At 38.8% G+C, this 22929-nt stretch overlaps 1 protein-coding gene across 1 annotated transcript in view; it reads right to left on the bottom strand.

The window, feature by feature from the left end:
• Positions 1-22929, bottom strand: part of LOC150087228 (CAP-Gly domain-containing linker protein 4-like) — a 224021-nt gene that overhangs the window by 123807 nt on the left and 77285 nt on the right. Inside the window, exon 5 of the mRNA XM_090372414.1 lies at positions 736-871. Within this exon, the coding sequence (XP_090228540.1) occupies positions 736-871 (136 nt within the window). The remainder of the gene's footprint in view (positions 1-735; positions 872-22929) is intronic.

Here is a 22929-nt window from a genome sequence, read left to right as displayed (position 1 = left end):
AAATCTGATTCTTAAGAAAGACCCAGAGGAAAAAATCTAATGATACGCAGTCCAGGAACCCCATCTACTAATTTAAGAAATTAAGGTATCTGAACAGAAAAATGAGCAGATACACTATCTTAGTGTTGTATGGACTGATGATCTGTGGTAGAAGAAAGTTTTTTAACATATCAAAAAAGAATATGAAAAGAAAAGACCATAAACCTTTGTGATTACAAGCACAAAACCCATTCAACTTGGGAATTTCACTAAAATTGTTCCATTATAAGTGTGTGGTTTCTTATTTTCCAAGACTTTATCATTTTGTTTATTCACTTGACCATCCAAATAAAAAAGGCACTCATTGCTGAAGATGAAATAGTTGATTAACCTTCTTCCTTGTCTGTTTGCACCAAAATGTTAATATGGAAACTGTAATGTTTCCTATTGTTGCCAATTCATGATTGCTTGTGGCATTTGAAGTTTGTAAAGTTTCAGTCTATTACACTGTGCAATATGTATATCAGTTCCATCAGTGTTTCACAAAATAAAATAAACCCAAGTGGATAAGTGTAGAGCAACACAATTTACAAACTGAAATTCAACAGTTTGAATTATAGTCATATTTTTATAGTCATATCAAAGAGAATATAACACAAATTTAAATTTTAATATTTGCAATGAAAAGATAAAGTTGATTTTGCAAAATTCTAAACTTGATATGATATTCTTTTAGAAGGATGTTAAATACTTTACCAAAATTGCTGGCAGACTTGAAATATGTAATTCCGTTTATTGTTCCATCATTTTTCCCATGTGGCTCTTCTAATTCTACACCAGCCCAAATACCAGAAGCAAACTGTGTCCCTCCACAATAACGTAGAGTACCCACCTATTAAAAAAAAAAAACACCCTTGAAATATAATAATCTTCTATTTAAGTTTCATTCAGGCCTAATGATGTATAAAACAAATAAAATAGCTAGCCACTTTATTAGGATCATGGAGTTTTGGATGTATGTATCAATCTATGAAAAAATACATAAAGTGAAGCAGTCACATGGTGCATGAAAGTGTCATAAAATCATGTGATCCAACTAATGCTCAAATCAGTTCATCAGCAGTGGGAAACAGACAGAATCTCCTGAACTTCCACAGAGGCATGATTGTCAGTATACATTTTACAAGCAGAAAGGAAAACTGTACTGGTTGAGTGTTTGTTATGAATTATGTTACATAAATGAAACAACATTCCTCGAGTCACTTTTCAATAGCTAGTTGACTTCACAGAATGCTGTGCTCGAGCAGTGTTTTGGGCCAACATGACACTAGCTCATGGTCCTAATGAAGTGGCCAGTTAAAAGTCACATAAACAAAAATGTTCATTATTCAGGTTTTTTTTTTTTTTTGGAATAAAAACTAGAAGTAAAATTTAGAATAATATATACAAGCAACATTTATCAAAGAAAGACTGTCTTCACAAGGAAACATGGATTACCAACCTATCAGCACTGGTGGTTGGGGTAATAGTTATGGTGCACAGAATGTGTCTTGTACCAAAGTCATTATTATTATATTATTATTATTAATATCCATATGATGCAAGGAAGCTTGAGGCTTATGCTGCACCAGGAAAAAAAAAAGTTCCCGAGTAACCCTGTGAGTGAGAGAGAGAGAGAGAGAGAGAGAGAGAGAGAGAGAGAGAGAGAGAGACAAAAGTAGAAGGGAATCACCAAGAAAGAGAAGAATGATGATGATATCCAGCTCAAGACCCTGGGTGTGCCAAGCCCATACTCACCAGATGTGAGCCCCCGGGGTTAATTGAGCAACTATGCTCCTACCTGTGTGGCTGTTTAGTCAGTAGTATTGTTTTTCACCACCAGCTAGCTTTGTCTGATGGATGTTAAAGAGGAACAGTACATTCCTTTGAAATTTTGCTATACACTACAGAAAAGTGCAGTTGACATATGTAATATGCTTTTAGTAGTTTATAGAATAAGGTACTTTACCCAAATCAGCCTGCTTTCTGTTAGTTCAGTGAGTTTAATCCTTTTATTAGAATGTTCCTTCCCCCTCCCCTTTTTTTCCACTAAAGTGAGCTCCCTCTGCCACATACATAGATATATGGTTTTAAGTTCATGCTAATGCCACGATACTACAGTTGCAGAAATGTATAGTTTTTTGCAACAATAATGCTAACGTGGAGATTGTGAAAAACAGACTGAAAACAAATACAATTACTGTATACACCTGATAAATTAATCCCATTTGACAAATTCATTCAGAGAAAACTGAATTTCATGATGAAAAGTTGTCTTCTTTCCATCATAAAAACCTTATAGCAAAACAGTGATATCATAAAAACTCTGACAGCATTATTTCTTTCATCGTTGGAATTGGAATCCTCTACGACTCCTGCTGTCTTTTCCAACCTCGTGATTTCCCTTAAAACTTCTGGTTCATGCTCTTTGAAGAGATACCAGAGATTTTATGATCACTATCATTCCTTTCTTCAGTAAGCATTTTTGCCTACAACTCAATAAAATTATCGATCGTGAGGTTTTCTCTATGATATTCCATTAACTCATTCACATGTTCGGTATTCACTTCCAGGTTAAGGTGTTTGCCATGACTAAAATTTCCTCTGATATTTTCTTGCATTTTTTGGAAATTTTCAGTCATGGACAAACTGCTTAAAGGTGAAAATAAACCCTTAATCTATAAGCTGGAACAGATGTTTGTTGGGAAGGAACACCTTATCCTTCATTGGATAATTTAGTTTTGAGTGAGCTAGCCATGACTCATGACCAAGACACCATACCCTTACCACTTTCAGCTATTCTTATTTTCGTTCATCTGCACACATAAAAAAGTACCTCCACAACTTTATTATTCCACTAAACTAGGAAAACTGAGAATGCAGTTTTCCTAGTTTAGTGGAATAATAAAAAGAGCAGCAATTTGCCTGAGACTGCAGAGATGATAACGAAAGCAAACCAAAACCTTAGTTTTAGTTTCACTTTCCAGTTTATGAGCATATTAGCTTCTAATCTCATAAATAAAAAAATAAATTTGTGTTTATCAAGTCTGTCAATTATTGCAGTCATCTACTAGGATAATATCACGGTGCACCAAAGACATGAAACTGTATGTAACTGTGAATATATGTACAGCACTGGATCCATAATTCAGAAAGCTTGGGACCAGAGGCTTTCTGGATTTTGGATCCTTCACATGATAAATTAGAATGCATGTAAAATAAATAATTAAAAATCTTATATTAAGATTTCAGTTTCCTACTGATGAAATGACAAAACTCTATTTTAAGGGATACTTAGCTGAGACCATTATAATTCAAACTTTGATATGAACTCTAAATAATCCAGGTTGGGGGGAGGGGGGGGAAGAGCATACTTAGACATCTATTCACTTCTCCAGCAATTACTAAAAGTGCACACCTCACTGTATATGGTCCTACCCTAAGTATATAGACAGACTGCTAGATAACTGTTTTACACAAATGTTACAACAAGCATCATAAACAAAATCCAACTTGCTAAATCAGAGTTTAATCCTAAAATCATAAACAAGTAAAATTCACTCATACAACAAAGTAACTCTGTTACTTTGACCTGGGATTAGCCAAAGTAGAATAATTTTTACTTTGTATTAATGAAGAAGAAAGGTTTTTATATTTTGACTGAACATTTTTAAAATTTTAGTGTTTTAATTCAATACATTTATTTATTTGAAAGAAATTGCTATAATTTTGTATTTTTAAGACCTTATGCCAGTTTAAATGAATACAATGAGACTAAGCTGTGGAAGTATGATAAATGACAGGGTGGCATACTTCCCAGAGTGAGGCATAACAAATTATAATACATTTGTATTATTTCCAATCATATTTGAAGATCTGTTTACAATTTTCTAAAAAAACTTTTTTATCATTGATTTATTATTTTTTAAATTGTATGTAATGGTATTGTAAGTTGTGATAATGGTGTAAAAAGTGTTGTGTTTTTCCCATGTTGTAATGTAGAAACTTTTAAATTAGGGTGGTATTTTCATTTATTACAATTGTTCTTTCACTGAAATATATTTAATTTTTCAAACTTTTCAAGCCTTTAATTAAATCCATTTCTACCCTTTTTTACAAAATTATTTATAATTTTTTAAATAATCAATATATATATATTGATTATTTAAATTATTATTGATTATTATCAACATAATTTGATATGACATATAATATAAAAAAAAAAATTGTGGCAACGAACAAAGAGATACTCAATCAGTTAGGGATGCTAAAACCACATAGAACCATTGTTACAACCTAATAGTAAAACAAAAATGAAACCACATAAATCAATGAACTTCAACATTTTCTTGATTCTTTATGATTTCCTCCCACTTTTACTACATTTTTCCATTTGAAATAAGTCCATCATCCACATTCCCTATCAACTTAGCAATGAAATTTTTTTCACAATATGTTTAAAAAGACATCAAATTTAACCATATTTATTGATCCCAAAAAAAAAAAAAAAAAAATATGAAAAGAAACATTTCACAAACGTTTTAAATGCCAACTTTGTTCCTAGCCTACAAAGCAGGGAATTAAAATCAGGTTTCAAGTTTAAATGGATCATCTGAAGATTTCCTCGTTTTGTTACTTCTGAGTAATTTCTTTTTCTTGGACAGGAGACTAGAAAGCACCGAATCCCTTCTTGAGTAGATATGAGATAGGGAAAGCTAGCAAGGGCAATGTTTTCTTTCACAAGTATGGATAGAAGATATTTTCTTGTTCTCCTAAAGTTGTACATATCCATCTTTGCTGAAATGAGTTTTAAACTAACCATAAAATACTTCTATTATCTCCTTTTTATATTCACATCACACACAATTTATGATGAAAGGAGTCACTATTCAAACATTCTTTTTTTTTAGCCAGTGCAGCAAAAGCCTGGGTTGCCTGCACTATATGGCTAATATTAATACTAATTCACTGTGACTAGCTTGAAAATCTTTACTGGGTTAGTATTACAAGCTATAGAAGTAACAATGTACTCAATACACTTTTAAGCCTATTGTCAATTCTAAGGGTATAAAGGTGATCCACGAACTTGTCTATCATAAGCTGCAAGATCATCTTTGACGGCGCACAAAATAGACAAATTATTTTTCAACAATTTTTTTTTGAAAATATCCAAAGTGTTAATGAATACCAAAATAATATTTTTGCAGTTGAGTCCAGCTGAAGCACTGCATCTGGCAATTTTATTTTCATTACTCTAAAATAACAACAGGTTATTATGCAGTTCTACAAAGCATGTCAAGCAATTCCCTTTTGAGGGTTAACGAATTCTTGGGTATGTAGTATGTTGTTGTTATTTGGTTTTTAGGTGCATTAGCAACTAAGGCCATATTGCTCTGGGGATATGTTGTGGTCATTCCCTGACCTTTCTGCATCTTCCGTATTTGGTGGTCCTGGGCTCGAACCCCGGCTAATCAAGAAGCGTGTGTTACGCACTGCTGCTCCTAGCCACCTGGCTACAGAGGTGCCGGGTATGTAGTAACAAGCAAACAAACTGCTTATCATTATCTTGGCACAACTGTTTAAATATCTGATCATATTTAAGGAATTTGTCACAATTTTAATTTGGTGTAAATCCTCAATATCAACCTACAATAATGGGTGCTTCATCAGTTGCTCAGAAAATAAGGTTTATCAATGGCATATGGTATTTTTCAAAATATGCCTTAGAGTTGCAAAAATTGATTCCCCTTCTGGGTAAATTAAGTTTCAGTCACAACATATCTTCTCACAATATAAAATAATCGAAATATTTCACATATCCTAAACAAAGTACAGGGTGAGCCATATGTCAGTTTACTGAGAAATAATTTGTACACTTTAATTATTGAATACAATTTCATGTCTATGTTATTTTTATTAATGTTAATATTACTTTTACATGATATTATTTATGACATTTAAGTGAATTGTTCATACTTTCGATAACACTGGTCAACACGTAAAATGTTATGAAAACAAAAATACTTAATATTGTCTAATTTCATGCTGCTGAACACGAAAAGCACATTAAAATATGTCGATTGGCTCTTGTTTTCAAATTACAGTTGAGGTCTCACATTAGTGAGTTACTCTACATTATCAACTATGGCTCTTGGAAAAACGCATTGCAACATCGCAGTTTCAGTACCACCATGCTCTTATTACATGACTGGCAACTGTCACCTTGCTCTGCATCACGTGATAAGTTGTTGCCTCAAATGAATCTTCAACTATGTTGCAATAATCCTCAAATATGAGTAGGTACAGAGTGATTTGTTCTCTGTGAGATTCCTTCTTTTTGCATAGTATTTGTGTCATGCAATTGTTTGAATGCCCAGTAATTGTGTGAATAGTCCAGATGACTTCTGTTATGTATGTGGGGAAGTCACATTAGCTTCAATAAAGAGTTCCTTAACTCAGGCCATAAAAAAAGACCTACTTCTTGTACTTTGGATGTAAAGTAGGTGAGCAGGACAAGAACTGGGCTCCATACGTATGCAGCATTACCTGTTCATCAAAACTCAATGCATGGGTGAATAGAAAGGGACGTTTTATGTACTTTTGCAATGCCCATGATATGGAGGGAGCCAACAAATCATGTCACAGACTTATGTATATGGGTGCCTCCTATTAGAAAAGGGATGACAATGAAGAAAAAGTGGCCAGTAATGTAATCAAATATACCATGTGCAACTCATCCTGTGCCTCACGGTGAAGTACTACCTATTCCTGAATCACCAGACCGTTTTTCAGTACACTCTGATGAAGACAATGATGAACATTAACCTGATATACACAAAGAAGTACAACAACCAAAGGAAACTACCATTTTGTCCAAATCTTTATCCTTCTGAACCACATAAGATCACAGAAAGTGAGTTTAATGACCTCATCAGGGATCTTGAACTGCCAAAAAATAAGGCAGAGCTTTTGGCTACAACAGTGGAATCTTCTAGATCATTCTGTGAAAGTGACAACATTTTGTACTCAAAATAAAGAATATGATAAATTCCATCAAACAGAAGGTGAACTCACTGTTTGTAAGGATGTTGATGGTCTAATGGCAGCAATGAATGTGAGGCACGTTCCTGAAGAATGGTGACCATTTATAGATGCTTCTAAGGTTAGCCTTAAGGCAGTGTTATTACACAATGGAAATATGCAGCCTTCAATACCTCCTATGTATGCCGTCCACAAAAAAGAAACATATGCAAACATGGAGAATATCCTCTTAGTTGTGTGCATTATCAGAAGTGTGAGTGGCAGGTATGTGGAGATTTAAAGGTAATTGTCATTTTATAAGAACTACAAAAGGGTTACACTAAGCACTGTTGCTTTCTCTGCGAGTGGGATAGTTGTAACAAGGAGTTGGCCACAACAAAAATCATTAACATCTGGAATGAAGAATGCAGCATTTGAACCTCTGGCAGAATCAAAAAAAGTTTTGCTTTCAGAACTCCCCATCAAACTAGGCTCATGAAAAATTTTGTGAAGGCTTTGGAAGTGATCGGTCCTGCAATCACATACTAGCAAGAGAAATTTCCAAGACTTAGTACAGAGAAGATTAAGGCAGGTATTTTCATCAGTCCACAAATAAGGCAACTTTTCAAAGAAGAACAGTTCGAACATGTCATTAATGATAGAGAGAAATCGGTGTGGAAAGCCTTTCGAAATGTTTTGACTGGTTTTCTAGGAAATGTTAAAGCTGGCAACTACAGGCAGCTTGTGAAAGATCTCATCACTTCTTGTGAAAAATTGGGGTGAAAGATGTCATTGAAGATGCATTTCTAGCACTTACACCTGGATTTCTTCCCACCAAACGATGGTGCTGTCAGCAACGAACACGGTGAGCACTTCCATCAAGACATCACAGGGATGGAGTAAAGATACAGAAGCAATTGGAGGTGCCACCATGTTAGCCAGTTATTGTTGGAATCGTGACAAAGGATGCTCCCGAAGCTGAATACAAGAGAAAGGCGAAAAGGTCCAGTGTTTTATACAGGTATGTTCGTAGCTACATCTCACTGCCATCTTGTATAAATATAAAAACTACTTTTTTGAAAACAAGAGCCACCCTGCCATTTTAAGCATGATTTACATGTTTAGCAGCCCAAAATCTATAAAGTAGACTTACTTTCATGCCCATAACAAAATATGACCCAAAATTTGTCGTTCAGTGTAATTTACCCCTCAGTAATTTGCAACTCTCTTTAGTTAACTGATACATGGCTTGTCCATAACTGTAGTCTCAACCAACTGCAAGGTTTGGTTTGGTTTGGGTTTTATTGGCGCATTAGCTACTAAGGCTATAATGCGCCAAGACCAACCAACTGCAAGGAAATTCTTATTCATCACCTAATATTTCAATGATAAAGCCCCTATGCTGTTGTTTCACTAATTAGTATAACTTTCCACAAAGACAGAATTAACATTTCACAAGTGTTATGCAGTTCACCATTCTTAACAATTAGCTCATATGCAGTAAAATGAAATGTCTGCCTTTATTTTATTTTTTTGCTTTCTGAGTTCATAGAAAATCTTTCTTAATGTTTTATAAAATATTCCAATGGCTCACCCTTTTTTGTTTATTTGTCTTACATTAAGATGAGTGAGAAACCACAAAAGTTCTACTGCTTCATTTGAAAATGTTTGTTACCACAATAAACACTGGCAACTGTTTGTTGGCAGGGAAACCTATGATTTCAAATAATGCTAAGAAATGCATACTGATGAGAGCATTTTTTCTTTGGTGCCACCTTTCTTTTTTAATTGTGGGCATTCTCAGTATCACAAAAAGTCACAACACAGCTCAAAAACTGTTAAGTTGCAAACAAAATGAAAAAAACGTCTTGGTATGAAATCACACATAATATAAGACAGCAGGTAGGAAGCACTCACAAATCACCCACCTGTATAATATCACATTGGTTGTGTTCTATTGAAGTTTTATTTTCAGCAAGTTACCACAATTAACAATCCTGCTGTAACAATATGTCAAGCTATGACTGCATCACTCTCTTATGGAAATAAAGAACACAAACGTAAATATTACATCTTGCTATATTCCATGCCTGCCAACTGCCAGACATAGTACAGTGATCCTTCTGTGCAGCTATTCTGAACTAAAAGGTAGGTTTAACATGATGAGAAGTTAAAATTTCCCATTTTAAGACATTCTAATTTACTCATCCACTATTTGTCTGTACAGTTGTTCATTATACTCATCACAGTTATTAAATTATAACACAGTCACCCACACTCAGCTTATGTCACACCAAACTGACTCAATATTGTCCCTCCCATCATTTGAGGCTGGGCTCCTCCCATAGGGGTGCTCTCGCCTATCCCTTTAATTTCCTATTTCAAGCTAGACAGCCCTCCCACCACCTTAATCTTCTTCATCTGTTCCCTTCCTCTTTACTGTCACCCCCTTTCACACTTTCCTCTTCTAGTATTTATTTTTTTTCCATTAGGACTTTCACTGGCAAGATTAGTCGCAGTCAAGGATCCACCCTGCCATGGAACTTCGAATAACCACACTTGGCTGCCTCCCGGAGGCAAGGACTTGCAACAAGGGGACCCTGGCTAAAGGCCGGAGAACCAACAGACCAACACAACCCAACACTATGCAAACTAACATTATCTCTGGCATTGACAGAGATAATGTTAGTTATCTGACAGAGTTTGTAGTGTAACAATGTATAATACACAGCCTGTAGGGGAAACCACCAGTGCCGCTCGACAATATATATAATACACAATGTCCTTCCTATATTTGAGTTGTATAAACATGAATGAATGTCAAGCCGCCCATGCAAACCGTGTGATTACCAAATGAAATTTTATGATTAGTAGTAAAAAAAAAGAAAAAAAAAAAAGAAAAGAAAAGTGATGTCCCGGTAGTTGTTATATTTAGGTGGCACCTGTATCCTGTCTGTCTATATCATGGCAAAAGTAAGAGGATAAATGTAAGAGAGTTTTGTGTTATATGCTGGTTTTCAGTCTGCACCTGAATATGTGGGGGTTTTTTTATTTTTTTTTTTATGAAACTCCAAACACAACCTATAGTACTTAGTACCGTGCATGGGTTGGAGGCTGAGAAGGTGAAAGATATTATTTTTTGACATTAGACTTGAACTTATGTAGACTGTAATTTTCAGGAAATATGTATAAAGGAAGGTTGTTCCATAAAATGGCAGTTGAATGAATAAATGAGGAAGAAGAAAAGTTGGTTCTGTGAGTTTGAAGTTTGACAGTAAATGGATGTTGGCAGCACATGTTCGACTGTTTGAAAGAGAGAGCGGGAATTATAGAAGCCAATCCAGAAGAACAGTCCCCACGGAAGTATCTGTAGAAGAGGCATGCAGCAGAAACAGTACGTCTATGAGACAGTGAGTGGAGAGACTCTGTTAGAGATGAATCATTAATTAACCTAACTGCCCTCTTCTGAATGGAATCTAGAAGCCGCAGAGAGGTTTGGGGGCAGCACCCCAGATGTGGAAACAATATTTCACGGTAGCACGGATTTGTGATTTGTAAAGAGTGAACAGCTGTTTGGAAGAAAAGTAACACGAGTGAAAGAGAAAACCAAGTTTTTTTAGATGCAGAGGAACCAATATTTGTAATGTGCTTGTGCCAAGAGAGATTAGAAGTCAAGGTAATCCCCAAAGAAGATATATCATCTTGCCTAGAAATCGGAGTGTCATCAAAGATAAGCATAGGAGCAGAAGAATCCTGTTTGCAAGATATAAGACAAGACTGAGTTTTGGAAGGATTGAAATCAACTAAGTTGTCTTTGCCCCACTGGAGAATTAGCTGGAGATTGGCATTTAAGGAATAGGTAGGAGATTTTAGAGAAGTTGAAGCTGATTGAGCAGGGCAAAGTTTCTCAAAAAGGAAAGTGGAATACAATGTGCTATCATCAGCAAAACTATGGATAGGATATTTGGTCAATGGAAGAAGGTCATTAATATACAAGAGGAAAAGAGTGGGGGAGGAACTGACCCTTGGGGGGGACACCAGCATTAGTGGAGAAGTTAGAAGACAGAGCCATCTACCATTACCCTCAGTGAGCAGTCAGAGAGAAAACTGGATAATGAATTGCAAAACACAGTTGATAAGCCATAAGATGGAAGCTTATTTAGAAGACCTTTAGGCCAAACACGATTAAAAGCCTTTGAGATGTCAAGAGCAACTACGAGTGTTTCACCGAACTTTTCCCTTGAATTTATCCATAAATGGGTAACATAAGCCAGAATGTCACCAGAATCGACACTGACGGAATCCATACTGGTGATAGTTGATCAGACAGAAGGTTTCTAGATAGTTTAAGAGTTGGCAGTTAATTGATTTCTCCATTACTTTAGAAAGATTAGAGGTAATTGCAATGGAACAATAATTGGATGTGAGAGATTTATCACCCTTTTTAGGAACTGGCTGGATATGAGAAAATTTCCAAGCAGAAGGAAAAACACCTTTGGAATAAGAAAGTGAAAAAAGCAGCAAAGAACAGGTGTAAGTTCAGGAGCACAGGTTTTGAGAACAAGTGGAGAAATACCATCAGGATCTGGAGCTTTCTGGCATCAAGTTTCGTTAAAATCCTTTTGACGGAAGACCACAGGAGGCACTGAATGGAGTGTGTTGGGGACTGTGGGAGGTGTTTTACCAAGATCATTAATACCCGAGTTGTAAGAAAAATGGGATGCTAGCATGTTAGCTTTATCCTTCTGCTGAAGTGACAACAGAACCATCTGGTTTTGAGAGAGAGGTGGGAGCAGAGATGGCCAAAAGTTGCGGGCAACAGCTTTGGCAAGAGACCAGAATGCTCGGCTACCATTAGGGCAAGAAGCAAGTTTTTACTCTTAGCCTGTTCAAAATCTAGTTTGGACTGATTAATAACTGCTTTACAATTGTTGCGAGCTTTGGTGTAGGCAGAAAACGAAACTGAAGAATTGGAAACAAGCCAATTAGGATATGCAACATTTTTCTCTTGAACAGCCTTAGCACATTTATTGGAAAACCAAGGTTTAGATAAAGGACGAGATTTTAAGGTGGAATGTGGAATAAAGGATTCCATTCCTACAAAAATAATTTCACTGACACAGTCTGAGCAAACGTTGACTTCAGAATTTTTGAAACAGTAATTCGACCAAGGAAAAGAAATCTCGCAGGTCATCCTATTTTGTATTCTTGTAATGTCAAATATGAGGTTGGGAATAGCCATCAGATAAAGGATCCATTGGAGAAGAGACAATCATCAAGTTGTGATATGAGGTGCATAAAGGACCACTCACTTCGATCATGTACTTGTGAGAAAAAGATCAAGCATATTGGCTGTATGGTATTCTCGTAGGTAAATTAACAATCTGTGCAAGGTAATTAATAATTGCAAAAGCCTCAGCCTCTCGACCAGCTGGGCCTGTGTGACTAGAAAATGGAAGCTGGCTGGAGTTGTGAACATTAAAATCACCAAGGAAAATTACCTCACTGTTAGAAAAGTTGGACTGGAGAAAGTCAAATTGCAAAGAGAGGAAATCAAAGAGTTCCAAGTGATTAGTGGAACTGGGCAAACAGTAGAGACAACAGATGAATTTGACAGAACAAGGTAGAGAGATTTTAAGCCAGAGAAGATCAAAAAGAGGAGATTCCAAATTACCAAGTCTCTGACAGGGAATATCAGAATAAGACAAGTACCACCTTTGAGGTGAAAGGCATCATATAGTGAATAATTTGGGCAACTGATATGAGCAGTGGTTGAATCAACTAATAACTGAGATTCTGTCAGAAAAAGTACATGGGGTTTGGCAGACTGTAAGTAGAAATGGGCATCATTGAGATTAGAACAGACCACATATATTTATGTTGTTGTTATTTGGTTTTTAGGAGCATTAGCAGCCAAGGCCATATTGCTCCGAGGATATGCGGTGGTCATTCCCTGACCTTTCCGCATCCTCCGTATTTGGTGGTCACAGGCTCGAACCCTGGTCTAATCAAGAAGCATATGCTACGCACTGCTGCTCCTGCCCACCTGGCTACGGAGGTGCCATATATTTATGAAATGAACTAGGAAGTGTTTGGGAGGTTTAGATCTATTCCCAGATAAGTTTTCTCTATTAGTTTGACAATTCATGGTGTATTTAGTAGTACGAAAAAGTGGGGGGGGGGGGTGGCATGCTGTATGAAGTAATGAAATTTTTGGATATGGTGTACATGGTAAGAATATACCCAGATCCTTGATACAACGTGGCCTCAACAGTGCCGACCCGCATACACACACTACTTGGACTCCCTCCAGTCGCTATCTGGAAGAGTAGAGGCAGCACGATTATACTCTAGCTGATCTGGAACCCTCCTAGAGAGTTACCAATAGGTTCGGTCCAGTGTACTAACTAGCGGCCCGTCTGCGAACATCATTTTAGACCTGTACCTTCAAAATGTAAGGAAGTTTCGATCTCGCCATTTTGTTCATCATAACCTCAAAAGACATCAATCATACTGTAAGATGAAAGAGATGGGGTAGGGTTGACCAGAACTTAGTTCTGGAGACTAAACATGGGTTCCACCACTTCAAGCCTCCAATAAGCAAAGTGGTGGTGTTTTGGTTGATGAGTCATCTACCATCTAGTATTGCCTGGTAACACAGAGGCGAGGCATTTCTCCTTGTGGTGTGGGTGCCACACCTCGACCCCTGCTTACGTTGCTTCATACCTGTGTGGTCACCCATAGTGTGCTTGTACATGGGGGTTATACCCAGGATTATTAACAGTCCCACCATTGTGAAGGTGCAAACAGAGGATTTGGCTGTCACAGACCATCTGGACTTTGCCAAAAATGGGTTCACTTGACTGAGTGTCGCCCGAATATCAGTTCCAGCAGCGTTTTAGGCTCCCAGGTAGCAATCATAGCATATCTGTGAGAATGTCTGTGGCAGCTTCAAAGACCTATATTAATATGGATGATATCAGGTAGAAGAAGGTTAAAAAATGATCATCTTCTACCACATATGCCCTAAGAACCAGCCAAAGACTTTCAAAATTACCATACTGGAGTCTCAGAAGCAGGATTCTGGCACTTATATACAAATTGACATTCTTGAAAATTATTAATTACGTATTATATTGTAGTCAGGTTCCAGCACACTGACAGGGCCATCAATGTCCATCACCTGGATTCCTTGCGAAGGCCAATCCTTCCAACCACCACCACCACCACCACCACCACCACCACCACCACAGCCTGAAAGATGGAATCACTCTCCTGTTCTGCAGGCCATTGCTGGCACTATGTATATCCCTTAATATATCTGGACTTCACTTATTGTCTGTGAAAAGGAATACCTGCTCACCTTATTGGAAACAACACAGACTTAGCCAATAATCTGAAAAGAGAAATTAAGGGAATCCAGATGAAGCTAGTACAAATATAGGAAGCAAGGTGGGACAACACCTAGAAATGCGCTGTGACTAACAGATTCATCCCAAATGTCAAGACAGTAAGGTGGAAGACAACACCGACCTCTACACTACCTTCTTGATTACTGGCACACTGGATCTCTAAAATGGTAAGCACCAAGGAGTATACTATTAAACAACATCAGAACCCTCCAGGTTGCCAAGAAAACCTCATTGCAGAAGTCAGAGCCCTTCAAGCACTTTGCCACCAAAGCTTTTGCCCATAGATGATCCAGACTACAGCCACAGTTCCAAAAACCTCCAATAACATGACACATTATTGTTGTTGTTATTTGGTTTTTTAGGAGCATTAGCAACTAAAGCCACATTGCTCCGGGGAATGTGATGGTCATTCCCTGACCATTCCACCTCCTCCGTATTTGGTGGTCACGGGCTCGAACCCTGGTCTAATCAAGAAGCGTGTGCTACGCGCTGCTGCTCCTGCCCACCTGGCTACGGATCCACCCCATGACACACAAGCATCACTTAACTGCTGACACTAGTGCCACAAAGAACTGTGGATATTATTTACATGCAAACACTCCAGTAGGGCAGGATCAAGCTGGCACCAGGGCCCCTTGCACCAAGGTGTTGGATTTATTATAGCCTTTCCACCACAAACCCTGACCTGTAAGGAAGATTATGTTGACATGGGGATCTGCTTCTAGCATGGGAGCATTTCTGAATGTTGCAAACCCTCTCCTAGTTGGTCAATCTGCTGGCATCAGTGACTCAAAGCGAGTGTGAGATTGCCTCCTTAAGGCCAAATGCTAACTCTTGGCTCCAAGGGGTAGGATAACTGGTGGGCACTTGTAAACCAGTTCGGTGTGGGTTAACTCTTTAAAGCATAATCCTGCAAACAGTAATCTTTAAGAGTACAATTCTAGCAGATGTAAACCAGCTCAGTGTGGGTGACTTTTTAAAAAGTACATAGCTCCAAGTGCTAATCCTTAGGGTAAGGTTCTAGTGGATGCCAAGTAAATCAGCTCAGCATGGAGCGTTTACTGCTGCAAACCTTTTTCTTATATTAGGATTACTGCTAGCAGTGGGTACCCACCCAAGATCCACATTGGTGTAATAGCCTACAAACCTTGTCTACATTGACAGAGGGCTAAACCACTGACCACACTCTTCTAACACCAACCAGAGGCTGCTCTATCTACATGGGGGGGGGGGTTAGACAAGATCAGTGGACCTCTCCTACTGCTCTCATCTGGTAGATGCCCCATTCTTTAATCCTTCACTATTTCCTTTACCTGTTCCTGCCAGCCTCTCACTATTGCTGTATTTCTTCACTCTCCATTTATTAAACCATGAACTAGCCATAATCTTGGCTAGGCAAGCAGGGGTGCACCCTAGTTTGCCAACTTGTTCTGCCTAGCTTTTACAATCCCACACAAAATAACCCTGTAAGGTTCCACTGCAGCATCACAAAATTGGCTGACTTGAAAACCCTATCACAAAGTAAATCTTTCTCCAAGCATTATCTTTTAATTGTTCTGCTACTGTAATGATCTTTCTAATATTTTCTCCTGTTAATCTTGACTCAAGCTGGCAAACTTCCTTTGAATTAGACACAACAGCGTCACCAATGACTTCTATTTCTTCCTCAGACAGATCAGAAGAATGAGAGCCCACAAGCTCATCCACATCTTCAGCTGTTACCTGCAAGGCCAAGATTTTCAACAAGGTGTGGAATTTCTTCTTGTTTCTTTCTCTGACTGAAACCCCTCAATCTGCAGAAATGTCAGGTGACATATTTTTCCATACTGATGACACATTTAGTGCTCATATAGTCCCAAGCTTTTGGAACTTTATTTATGGCAACTTTGATGTTATAAGATATCCAGAATTCTTTGAAGATGGGTTTGTCATCACCATCAGTAGTGTGAAAGCACTTCTTAAATGTTAGCAATGACACTTAAAAGTTATCAATACTACCTCTCTGATCCATAGGCAGAATCAGAGAGATAGTATTACTGGTACACAAGGTGCAGATGTGGGAAGCCACTGGTGGCTTTTTGTGCTAAGTTTCTGTTCTTAAGATACCTTTCCACAGCTAGTGTAAAATAATTTTTAAACCAGTCATCAAAAATATAACTGGTGACACATGCATTTCAACTGCTCTTAAAAATTACAGGGAGATGTGCCTTATTGAAGCTCATTAATGCTCTGGTGTTTTCAGAATGATAAATTAAAAAGTGATGTCATTTTAAAATCCCCAGAAGCATTTGAGCCAAGCATCAAGCAACAAGGCCTGATAATTTTTTTCGAATTTTCCGTAATGTAGGTTCTTTTTAGACATTTTTTTCCAAAATAACTCCCAGTTTCATTAAAACTTATTTAAATACCTGCTCATTAATGTTTTCCTTCAACTAATCACCAAAACCTGCAACAAACTCATCAGATTTCTGTTTACCAGCTGAAAAAGCCTCACCATGATGTATCTACAGTTTAACATGTGTCCTACTTTTATATCTGTGAAACCAACCTCTGCTAACATTAAACTCCACATTAATTGCTGGATGTTGCTCTTTAAGGATATAGAAAATGACTCTGACTTTCTCATTAATTAACTCTTGACTTAAGTAGCCTTTTTTGTGTTGCTTTCTTTGAATCCACAAAGATAATTCTCACTCCATTTAATTTACAATAACAGTATATTTATGAATTATTTTGGTCTCTCCAGGACTAATTTTGGCCAACTTTCATTTTTTCCCTGTTTAATAACATAGTGTGAACTGTGGTCTACACTAAACCTAAAAGCTTAGCAATATCAGCTGTACACTCACCATTTTTGCTGCCTGCTTTGAATAATTTTTATAATTTACTTTTTAAATTTAACATATTTATGGATGCGTTTAGCTTTCTTTCATCACTATACGGTGCCTCCGTAGCCAGGTGAGCAGGAGCAGCAGTGCATAGCACACGCTTCTTGATTAAACCAGGGTTTGAGCCCGTGACCACCAAATACGGAGGATGCGGAAAGGTCAGGGAATGCCCACCACATATCCCCAGGGCAATATAGCCTTAGTTGCTAATGCTCCTAAAAACCAAATAACATCACTATACTGATCACTTTTCTTCACAGGTCCCATATTTATAAAAATTATTTTCAAAACTACAAATCTATTGAAGCTATTAAAATATATAAGAGAATCTGCAAAGCTCATCCAAACAACATGCCATGTCAAAGATGTTCGTTCGTTATTTGGTTTTTAGGAGCATTAGCAACTAAGGTCATATTACTCCGGGGGGGGATATGCGGTGGTCATTCCCTGACCTTTCCGTATCCTCCGTATTTGGTGGGCATGGGTTCGAACCCCAGTCTAATCAAGAAGCCTGTGTTACGCACTGCTGCTCCTGCCCACCTGGCTACGGAAGCACCCCCATGTAAAAGACAAACTGAACTGAAGTAGCTTGGCACCTATGTAATAATCTGCATTTAAACTTTTTGTCAGTTGGCAACCCTGGTCCAAATCTTAGAAGTCTGAGGCAGAGCATCTTGGAAAATTAATTGGAATCAAGAGTAAAATCTCGTTAGTAAAATCGAGATAATGTAAATCAAGAAGCCACCGCATATGATTCTTCTCACAATTTCTAACCTTTCAGCATACTGCTGTAGATAAATGTCTTAAACTATCTTAATTTTTATAGTATACTATAAAAATTAAGATAGTTTAAGCCTATAATTAGTGCCACCTACAATTAGTCAGATCTGTGTATTACCATTAGCATAGGCACATGATGCAAGAAAGCAAGCTTATATAGCCTAAGCCCAAAAAAAAAAAAAAAAACCCACCTTTTTTTCACCCATCCACCTGCTCCAAATGTTTGTCAAGTTGTGCCTTGAATCTATTTAAGCTATCAACTTCTACGACAGATGGAGGTTTGCTCCCGCAATCAATCACCCACTGGCTAAAGGCAAACTTCCACACATCTATCTTACAACCTTTTTTCCTCAATTTGAATTTATGGCCTCTCATGTGATTATTCTGATCAAGAGGAAGAATCCCATCAGCACTGAGCATGCTCAACCCACTCAAGGCTTTATACACCTCAATCAGATCACCTCACAGGTGCCTAGCCTCCAGACACTGTAATTTGTAAAACTTAAGCCTTTTTTTGTAAGAGCAACCCTTTGTTCCATTCACTAATCTTGTTGCCCTTTTCTGTACTTGTTCCAACAGCTCTATATCCTTCTTAAAATGAGGGCCCCAGACCTGTATACAGTACTCAAGGTGTGGCCTGACCATTGCCTTATACAAGGGGATAATCACTTCCTTATGCCTGCTAGAAAAATTCCTGTATATCATTGACAAGACACCATGAGCTACTCTTGCAGACTGTCTGCATTGCTCAGAAAACTTCATGTCTGCCTGCACAATTATCCCCAGGTCCTTTTCTAACACAGAAGGAAACAATTTCAGAGGGCTAGGAGGAATTGGCCGCAACAAGAAGTCACTGAACTCAGGAACCAATATAGAATCGCTAGAAATTGTTATACTGAACAGATAAAGAAAAATAAAAGAGAATCATGGGAGAGGTTGGTACAAGGGTCAGGAAACAGCAACCCCTGGGGGGTGGTATACAAAATTACCACTCACAAACTCCCCAGGGGGGAAGTCGTGACAGCCACCAAAACAGCACAAGGAAATTTAACCATAACCTGGGAGGAGTCGATTGGGAACATCCTGGACAACATCCTTCAGGAGCTGCCAACAACACTAACAGATGAGCAGCAGGCTATCTGCCAAGCAAACAATTCCTATAATAATGACCAAATAGAAACCCCCTTCACCTTAGAAGAAATTCAGGATGCAGCAAGCCGCGCGAAAAATAAGAAATGCCCTGGATTGGACCTAATTGAACCGGAGATGGCAAAAGAAGCAACGGAACATATACCTGAATTACTGCTAAAACTATTCAATTGCTGCCTGGAAGCAGGTAAATTTCCACTACAGTGGAAAAAAGCAAATTTAAAACTGATCCTAAAAAACCCAACAAAGCCACCAGAGACACCTAGTTCCTACAGACCCATAGCCCTGCTACCAACCCTCAGTAAAATATTCGAACGGCTGCTACATACAAGAATCACAAGGCATTATGATGAAGCAAATCCTAACATGACAAAGCAATACGGATTTACTCCTGGCAAATCCACTATCGAAGCAATACAGAACCTCCTCTCTAGAGTCGCCCATTGTAAAAGGAAATACTTCCTCGTCATCGCAGTGGATTTTGCTGGGGCGTTCGACACCCTCTGGTGGCCGAGCGTCTTGGCGAGACTCAGAGCTGCCAACCTTCCATTGAATCTTTATTATTGCATGAAGGATTACCTGGCTGATAGAGCAGTGCAAGTTACCACACCATATAAATGCCTCAGTCGCCCAGTCCACAGGGGCTGCCCCCAGGGTTCTGTCCTGGGGCCACTCCTGTGGAACTTTGTCCTGGACGAATTCCTCGCCATGGATCTGGGTGGTGTGGAGGCCCAGGCCTATGCAGATGACTTGATCTTGACCATCGAGGCTGACAGCAGATCCTCCTTAGAAATCCAAGCAAATGATGCCCTGCAAAAGCTGCTAGATTGGACGAAGCTACACTTGCTCAAACTAGCACCCGACAAGACAAATTCGGTGCTGCTAAAAGGTACGTTAGACTTAAGGAGACCACCACAAATTAAGATTGAGAACAAAACAGTTAAGCTGTGCGAACAGATTAAATACCTAGGAATAATCTTGGACAGAAAATTAAATTTCAAACCACACCTAGAATATATTAAACAAAAGATAAGAAGATACGCGGCCCTCTTCGCTAGAGTCACTCGCAGGGACTGGGGACTCAGACGTACTACCCTGTCTTTGTACTACAATGCTATCTTCATCCCTGCCATCACATATGGCTCCCCTGTCTGGTACGCGAGGGCGGCACTAGAAGTGAATAAACGGATCCTCGAAACCATTCAGAGGACCATCCTCCTTACCATGTCGAGAGCAACTAGAACAACTAGCACGGCTGCCCTCCAAGTCCTAGTAGGAGTTCTACCCCTGGATCTCGAAGCTACCCGCTGTGGTCTGCTCTACCATCTTGCCAGAAACACATCGGCTACGATGTATGACCTCACCACTGACATCACTAATGACCGCAACTATGAGAAGAGAAGAATCACCGACCACCTCATCCAGATTTGGCAGAGGAGATGGTGCAACACAGAAAAAGGTGCAGTGACCAGAAGATTCCTCCCCACTGTCACCAAGCTGTACCCTAAGGCGCCAGTGTGGTTTCACCCTGGTCGAAATACCACCTTCCTCCTTACAGGACACGGCCCGTTTAAAGCTAAACTTCACCAACTTGGTATCATAAATAACGCGGACTGTCCCTGTGGCAACCCGGAGTCCTGGAGACACTTAATGTTTGAGTGCGATTTGTATGACGACCTGCGACTACAGCTAATAACGTCAATCCAATATATCCCAGACAACCAAGAACCCAGACTGCTAGACACTCAAGAGGACTACAAGGCACTCAGTCAATATGCCCAGGATCTATTTTCTAGAAGGAAAACAATGATAGAAATATACCAAAGGCAACCCAACTAGGAAGAATGCAGGAGGTCAAACAAGTAATAAAAAAAAAAAAAAAAAAAAACACAAGCAATAAACTCACCATACCACAGAAAGACAAGACTTGAGGATGATTTGAATGGCCTACTATCGACCCAAAACTGCACTCCCTTGTGCGGTTTTTTTTTTTTTTTTTTTTTTTTTTTTTCGGGGAGCGGGAGGGGAGGGGGTATTTGCTCTTCTCCTCTCCTCGCCTCCCCATATTTTCACTCTGGTGGGGCATGGGCATGCCCCACTGAAAATGTGGGGTCACCTCTCTATCCGACCCCTCTTCTTCCTATTTCATCCCCCCAGTCTTCACCCTCCCCTCCCAACACTTTCTCTTGTACAGCGACTGCCCCAGATGTCCAAATTTAAATCACATCAAATTTTGCCCGACCTTTTAGGCTCTCTACAAATAGTTCTTTCAGCATAAAACCCCACGCAGCGCTTTCTAAATGCAATTTTACTTAAACCGATAACTCCAACTTAGCGATAACTCCAACCTTTATTTTAGGTCCTCGTCACCGAAATCCCAGGAAAGTAAGTGGCAGGACCTGCCAGAGTATAATTAGTCTCTTGGTACACCCGGCCGGCGTCCCCGTCGCTAGGTATGGTAACGCCGGGTCCCACTGGGGGCCCGGCGGCCAACAGGCCGGATGAACAATGGGCACAACAAACTACATACCACATGACCCATACATTATTTTTAAACCTCTGGCATAGACAGGGTACTGTCACTCGATACAAAGAACATACGCGGAGATGGGAGAAATCCCCGGAGCCGTCAGACCCTCAACATACCTATACCTATACCTATCAGTGTGGTACCACAGAGTTGATACGTTACTCTGGGATTACTGCTTCCCATATGTAGTACTTTAAATCATAGTATCCAATCCAATAAAAATTAGTCAGACAAGACTTCCCCTTAACAAACCCATGCTGTGTCCGAGCTATAACTAAAGTCTTGTCTAGATGATCCTGAAATGCTTCTTTAACCAGTGTCTCCAATAATTTCCCTGGAACAGAAGTTAAACTAACAGGTCTGTAATTACCTGTGTTTCCCTTTGATCCTCCTTTATGGATTGGGGTCACATTTGCACATCTCCTGAGTCCAGGGAAGCTCTTATAATTATGGCTAAGGGTTTGCTTGCCTCCTTTAATGTAACTGGATAGATTCCATCCACCCAAGGTGCCTTTCTTGTGTTTATCTTCAACAATTTCTCCTCCACTTTACTCTCAGTTATTACAAGATTATCTAGCTTACTGCCAGAATTGAATAGACCTCTGGCATTCCCCTCCCTGAATAACTTCTCATTTGTGAATGTCGATGCAAAATATTCATTCAGCTTGTTAGCTACCTGAGCAGGATCATCAACAGTTGAACCATCGATATCAAGTGGACCAATCTGATTCATCCCCTTCCTTCTAGAGTTTACATAAGTAAAGAACTCTTTCCTGTTTTTCTTTACATCCTTTTACAAAGATTTATCGTAATCTGCCTTCTCCAGCCTAACCTCCTTTGTAACTTGGTTACAGACCGCTTACATCTATCATAGGCTTCTGTGTCACATGTTAATTTATATGTATCCCATGCATTTTCTTCTCTGTCACAAGTCTAATTAGTTCATCTGACTTCCATTTAGGCCTAAATCTTGAACAATATTTCTTTGTTGGCCCCGAGTGCCAAGCGATAGTGCCCAAGCGATATTTTGTGCGATACATAGCGTTCTTTCACAGCGGATTAGTTATATTTATTTTCCAGTGTCACTATTCTTCTTGTTTTTCTTAAGTGATTCTTTACTTAAAAGCTTTGA

The sequence above is a fragment of the Mastigoproctus giganteus genome, chromosome 4 (assembly GCF_048544385.1).
Source record: "Mastigoproctus giganteus isolate SK-2022 chromosome 4, ASM4854438v1, whole genome shotgun sequence".
Lineage (NCBI taxonomy): Eukaryota > Metazoa > Arthropoda > Arachnida > Uropygi > Thelyphonidae > Mastigoproctus > Mastigoproctus giganteus.
Note: the sequence above shows the minus strand (reverse complement) of the source record. Positions and strands in the feature narration are given on the sequence as shown.